Source organism: Euprymna scolopes, chromosome 14 (assembly GCF_053919585.1).
Source record: "Euprymna scolopes isolate OS-2025 chromosome 14, ASM5391958v1, whole genome shotgun sequence".
NCBI lineage: Eukaryota > Metazoa > Mollusca > Cephalopoda > Sepiida > Sepiolidae > Euprymna > Euprymna scolopes.
Genome location: NC_136495.1, coordinates 72,930,206 through 72,936,449, shown reverse-complemented (window position 1 = coordinate 72,936,449; position 6,244 = coordinate 72,930,206). Strand labels below are relative to the sequence as shown.

General features: G+C 33.6%; 1 protein-coding gene across 1 annotated transcript in view; it reads right to left on the bottom strand.

The window, feature by feature from the left end:
- Positions 1–405: 405 nt before the first annotated feature.
- The window catches only part of LOC145293086 (transcription initiation factor TFIID subunit 8-like), a 32,185-nt gene continuing 26,346 nt past the window's right edge, over positions 406–6,244 (bottom strand). The window contains exon 6 of the mRNA XM_080139447.1: positions 406–904. Within this exon, the coding sequence (XP_079995573.1) occupies positions 540–904 (365 nt within the window). The 3' untranslated portion in view covers positions 406–539. The remainder of the gene's footprint in view (positions 905–6,244) is intronic.

Here is a 6,244-nt window from a genome sequence, read left to right as displayed (position 1 = left end):
GTCGCTTTTTTTGCCGATATTTTTTAAAGGCATCCCCTTTTTTCGATTGACTAGCTTTAATTTAAACTTAAGCCACTTCTGGTTTGGTGATGAGCGCAACAGCAAAGACGTCAGGTTTTTTTCTTTCACGTTCATTTCCTCCTTAGTGGTATGTGTTCGAGCCTGCCTGCTAGCACTTTCTTTCTTTTTTTTTTGCTCAACACATCCCTCCAAACACGCAGGCAATGCCAGACACCCAGGCTAGTCCATTATATTTCAAACCGTTTTTGTTAGGAGAAAGATAGAGAAAAGTATAAAGATAGAAGTTTTAATAGAAATACGTCACATTTTTGTTCCGGTCAAAATCAGGTAGCCCTGCTAGGGTTAATAGAAAAAAAAAAAAAAAAAAAAATATGAAGAGAAACGAAAGTTTATTATTTTTATTAAAAAAGTGAGATAAAAAACTTGTTTTTTTTTTTTTTTTATCTTATCCTTATCTCGGATACAGTCAGGAGTTTCCACAAAATTCATAATCTGTCATCTACAGAAAACTAAAAAATTCACCGTTTTTTCTTACGTGGCGGTTTTACCGCTCGTAAATACGGATTATCAATTACTTCCGAATCGCCAGTCGAATCCACAGACACTTGAGTGAAATCGTATTTGTCCATCCCATAGGCTGGATCACCAATTAGTGGCCCTCCTGGAAGGTTGGACGTGCCGGCTGCTGCAGTGGTTGCACTGGCATTTCCAGATGTTGCTGCTGCTGCTGCAGTCGTTGCACCTTCAGGGGAAACGTGTTCCTCGCTGTACTTCTGCATAATATTCGCCCACTGATTCTCAACGGGCAACTGGGCATCCAAATCTTGATCCTTCGGGAGCAAAGCGTTCAAATATGCCATCGTTATCGGCTTGACCGCAATCACTGAAAGAAATAAAAGGGAAATTCAAGAGAAAATCTCATTGTAGTGTACATATGGTCTAAGGTTCGAATCCTAGAAACAGTCAAGCTATGCTGACAAGAGGTAGGACCTCGAAACATGCGTGTTTGTAGATTACTGTCTTATAAGTAAAACAATAAATAAATAATAGGATAACATGTGCGTTATTCATTTTGTGTGTCACACTTACATCCGAGTGTTGTTTAATTGTTATGGACTTCAATTTCTTGTAATAAATAATTTTACCAAGAATTCATCATAAGTTTCGGTTTCGGTTCCAGCTGATCCACCCAAGTCATATGGATATATTTTTTTATTTTTGAAATCGCAAGTTTATAATATATAAAAAAAATCGATAGAACTCTATAATAATATATACGAAATTTGCAAAAATTAAAATATCATATTCAAGTGTACTTTACGACCGGGCTACGCTAGGCGTCTGCTAGTTTAGATAAATACTTTTGCAGTTTTAACAAAAAGTGTAGTATCTGTTCTTCAGATGTGGCACTTCCATTTCTCGTTCTCTTTCAGTGGGGGAGAAATCCTTCACGACTGAGACAATTTTTATTTTTGTACCTTTTCTCCACGTTAAAGAACGAGCCTGGTGTCTAACTCTGTCCCATGGGGAGGCATTGTAAATAGGGACAATAATACCAGAGCGTCTCCATTTACGCTGAACATACATCAATATTTTACGTTTCTGAAGTTTTGAGATGAGGATTGGTTGTTTATACTCTTAAATTTCATCAAATCCCATCTCATCAGTGTGATTTTTGCAACATTTCAGTCAATGTAACCTCCGACCTTCTTCAGGTGTATCTTGTTGAACTCGGGAATGTTTAATTCCATTCAAATTCCCAAGATGAGAACAGTAGTCCGGTGAATAATAATACTAATAACCAATCCTCATCTAAAAAGTTAAGAAACGTCATTTAACGTTTCTATTTGAAAGTTTAATGTGTAGATATACAAAACGTATAAAGCATTGAAATCGTTTGATTATCAATAGGGCTACGACAACAGCATATTCTTTTCATTGTTTTGACTCTCGTGTGTGTATCCATTGTAATTCGCAAATGTAAATAAATAAAGTGAAGTTAGTAAAGCGTTCTGCTCGAAATTCCATCCAAATTCTCGAGTTCGACAAGATACACCTGAAGAAGGTCAAAGGTTATATCGACCGAAACGTGAAAATCACACTCAAGATGAGAACAGTAGTCCGATGAATAATAATACAAATCAATAAATTACATATCAATGAGTGCCCTGTGGAATTTCCACAGGTCCCGCTAGAATTTGTTTATTTGTTTACGTCCAAATAAAATATGGGTGATTCTCTAAGGAAAAAGATTTTCGATGATCTTCGAGGTTGAAAACGCAATTAACCGTATTTGATCTGAGTCTCTTTTTGAACCTGTCTAGCAGATGAACATAGTTATGGTAGTTGTACCAGCCCAAACGTGGCAATAATAGTCAATGCATATTCTAATGCGAGCTTTGAAAACGTCTAGGATACTCTAAGTTATAATTAATGTTCTAATCTATGTGTTATATATATATATATATATATATATATATAAAAAAAACGAAAATGTATGTATGTATGTGTGTTCGCTTTTTCTGTATGTCTACAAAAGGTTTTTTTCAGAGAAGCGGTCGGTCGCTTCACAACTTTTTAAAACTTTTTATATCACATATAAATCGTAATATCTCACAATTAACAACGAAGCTCGCCTGTCTATTTAATTTGCTCGATTTCGAGAAGATAAATATTCAACATTTGTCGCTCGCCGCATGTGGGTTAGTCTTTTTCCTATAACATCTTGGGAAAATAAAAATTTAAAAAAAGCGTTCCGCAGTAAATGAATACTATCCCGCAGTCAAACTTGACATCATTAACTCATTAAAACGGGCACCTGCCAAATCCAAGTAATTAAATAAATTAAAACGTGTTTCCGTTAGCATCTCGCGGTGGGGCAATGGTTAACTTCACACGTTTTTTTTTTTTTTTCACACTTTAATTTACAACTTTGCCTCAAGGGTTCGGTTTCGGGTTCGATCCTCATACTTACTTTTTTTCTTTTTTTTTTTTAACCCACCCACCCCCGGAGTTCCCCCACACACCTCCAAACACCTCGCTAGTATATATATATAAAATTAGCTGTAAAGTTTTCTTTATTTAGATAAACATAATTGGCTACATATGTGCATACATTTTTGAGTTGTGATTTCTTTCAAAATTCAATGTCATTAGATAGGTCTTTAGGCATTTGAAACCAGTTGTGATTCGAGGTCTGGTGATGTATTTCAAAAGAAATCACAACTGAAACATGTACGCATATATGTAGCCAATAATGTTTGATTTATCAGTATGAATTATCGAATATGTATTGTATACAACACAGTCATTAACGTGGGATATTAGCTTTTACAAACTTTACTGTATAGAACAGTGCCCCGAAACGACCAAAAAAAAAAAAGGAAAAGAATTAAAGTTTGTGAATTTTTTAGATAAGGATTGATTATTCGTATTATTTGGATTCTTCAGACTATTGTTCTCATGTTGATTTTAATTTTCACAACATTTCGTTCGATGTAATAACTCCCTTCATTCTCGTGGTAATTGTTTGGTGGCTTAGCAAATGGAGTCAAAGGTGGTTTCGTGACCGAGTTCGAGTCTACTGACTAATAGGAATTGTCATTCTACACTGATGATTGCGTAAGCATGAAACACTGGTGTTTGTAGGTATAAAAGAATAATTATTTAAGGTGCTTATGCAGTTTAGCAAAGATATCAAAAAAACGAAGATAAAGAAAAATCTCTGTGACATGCCCATTATGGAATGCAGTTCTCATAAAAGAAAAATCACTTAATTTGGTCAAGTAGTTTTTTTTTTTTTTTTTTTTTTTCTTTTTTTACAGAGGAAAATCAAATTTTAGTCAGACTCCTCACGATGGAGACATCTTGGCAACTTAAGGAAGTGGACCCCAGGAGAGATAACTCCATCTAATTCTTGAAGTTTATCAAAATTTGATGAGATTATTTTCCAGTTTTTAATAATATTCCTTTTTCTTTGTTTTTTTTTTTTTCTTTCAAAAATTTGTTTGAAAATTTATCAATAAAATTATTAAAACTTCATATGTTTTGACAAACTTCAAGAATTAAATGGAGTTATCTCCCCATACCACTCTCCTAGTAGCTAAAATTGGCAAGATTTCTGCGTCATAAGTCTGACTAAATTTTGATTTTCAAAAGAAAAAAAACTACTTGATAAAATTAATTTTTTTCCCTTTTTCGAGAACTTCATTCCATAACGGGCATGTACATAAGACTTTTCTTTATCTTCATTTTTCAATATCTTTGCTAAACGGCGTATGCACCTTATTTAATTATAATAATACTAGCAAAGATACTCATGCTTCATGCAAGACTCAGCTGTACGGTCGGGTATCCGCTTCACGGGCACCCTTGCATAAGGTGTTTAAAATTTTTTTAACTACCTCCTTAAGTGACCGAAATCCAACTACGAACTTTAAAGCAAATAGGTTATATCAAAGTGGACATACTGTTACACAAAAAATTGAAATAATTACAAAGAATCACAATGGTTAACTTTTGTTTTATTCATTGAGGGGATGGAGGTGCAGGAGGGTAATCCAATTCTAATTCATAAAGAAATTAGCCGGCGCCATGGTGGCAGCCCCTTGTATCGTGGCGAACCCCAAATTGGTGTGCACCATTCCTAGGTGGAGAGTTTATGAAGAGCCGTGCCAAATATGACCTTAACTTTTGACCTTAACCTTGAAAGGGTCAGCGATCATCATCATGTCAGGTTTGGTCATGATCGGTCCAGTGGTGTGGACTGTAGGAGAGTATATATACATAGGCTATGACCATGACCTTAACCTTGGAAAATTGTGTGCACCATCCTTAAGTGGGCGGACCATTATCATCCCAAGTTTGGTCATGATCGGTCCAGTGGTATAAGCTATAGGAGAGTTGCACACACACATGAAATATAGAAACGTGTGTGTGTGTTTTTTATACGTTTAATTGGACATGGTAGGAACCACCAGTCTCATGCAATGAAATCAAGACAAAATTGCGGCATGTGTGTTGCATGATGGACAATACTGTGAGACGATTGAGAACGATGGAGTGTGCAAAATTTGATTTTTTTAAGCGACCAGATCGACAAGTATTTATTGACGTTTGACTTGAAGGAGACCATGTTTTAGTCTTCAGAGAAGCAGTCCTGTTGTAATATGTTGTGTTCTATCAGAACTTTCGTTCACCACTTGTATCTCTCTTCAAACGTGTGTTGTTGCAAACATTTCTTCAGGGAAGAATTCTCAACTCAAGGGAGACAACTTTCCTGCAGCAGAGACTCAATAAAAAAACTTGCAAAAGCACATTGTTAATAGCCTTCTATAAATTATCTCTCCATAGATATACATATTTGTATTGGGACGATTAATCGGAATAGGGAATCAGAAAAATCAGAACTTTTTGGGGTATCGGAAATAGAATTGGTAAAATTTGTGCCAATTTTCCGATGCCTTTAATTATTATTTTTTTTTTATTTTGGTTTAAGAAAAATATTCCACTGTTGGCAGTAATAATAAAATAAATATTTATTGATTTTAAACTACTAGTAATTGTACTAAAATCAATAGATCACCCTCCAACAAGTGTGTTTTTATGTTTGAGAAAATATATTCTCATTAAGTGTTTTTTTTTGGTAATCAAGACAAAACAAGCATTTTATAGTTAAATATTTAGAGATTTATAAAGAATTGGAATTGGTAATTGGATCAGAATCTGGAAAAATATTGGAATCGTCCCATCACTTTATAATATTCTAATTTCAATACCCTATACATATATATATATTCTAATTTCAATACTCTATATATATATATATTCTAATTTATATATAATAATTTATTCTAATTTATAATTAATATATATATATATATATATATTTATTCTAATTTCAACACTATATATATATTTATTTTTTATTTTATATTTATTTATTAATTTATTTTCCATTTAGTGTCTTCTAACAACTCTTGTTGACATTTTTTTAAGTGATGACCTGTACATTTCAGTTGACCTATATTATTTTGCCCTATATATTTTTTTCACACCTTTAACATTTCCTGTCTGGGTCAGTTTGACATTTGTTTCCCTTTATTTTATATTTAACTATCATCATTTTTTTTTTTCTCCTTTTTTTCTTCCCTGATCTTTCTTATTTATATTTATGTCTCAGAAGTAGAGTGAAAAGCATATCTTATTTTTCTTTTATTAATAT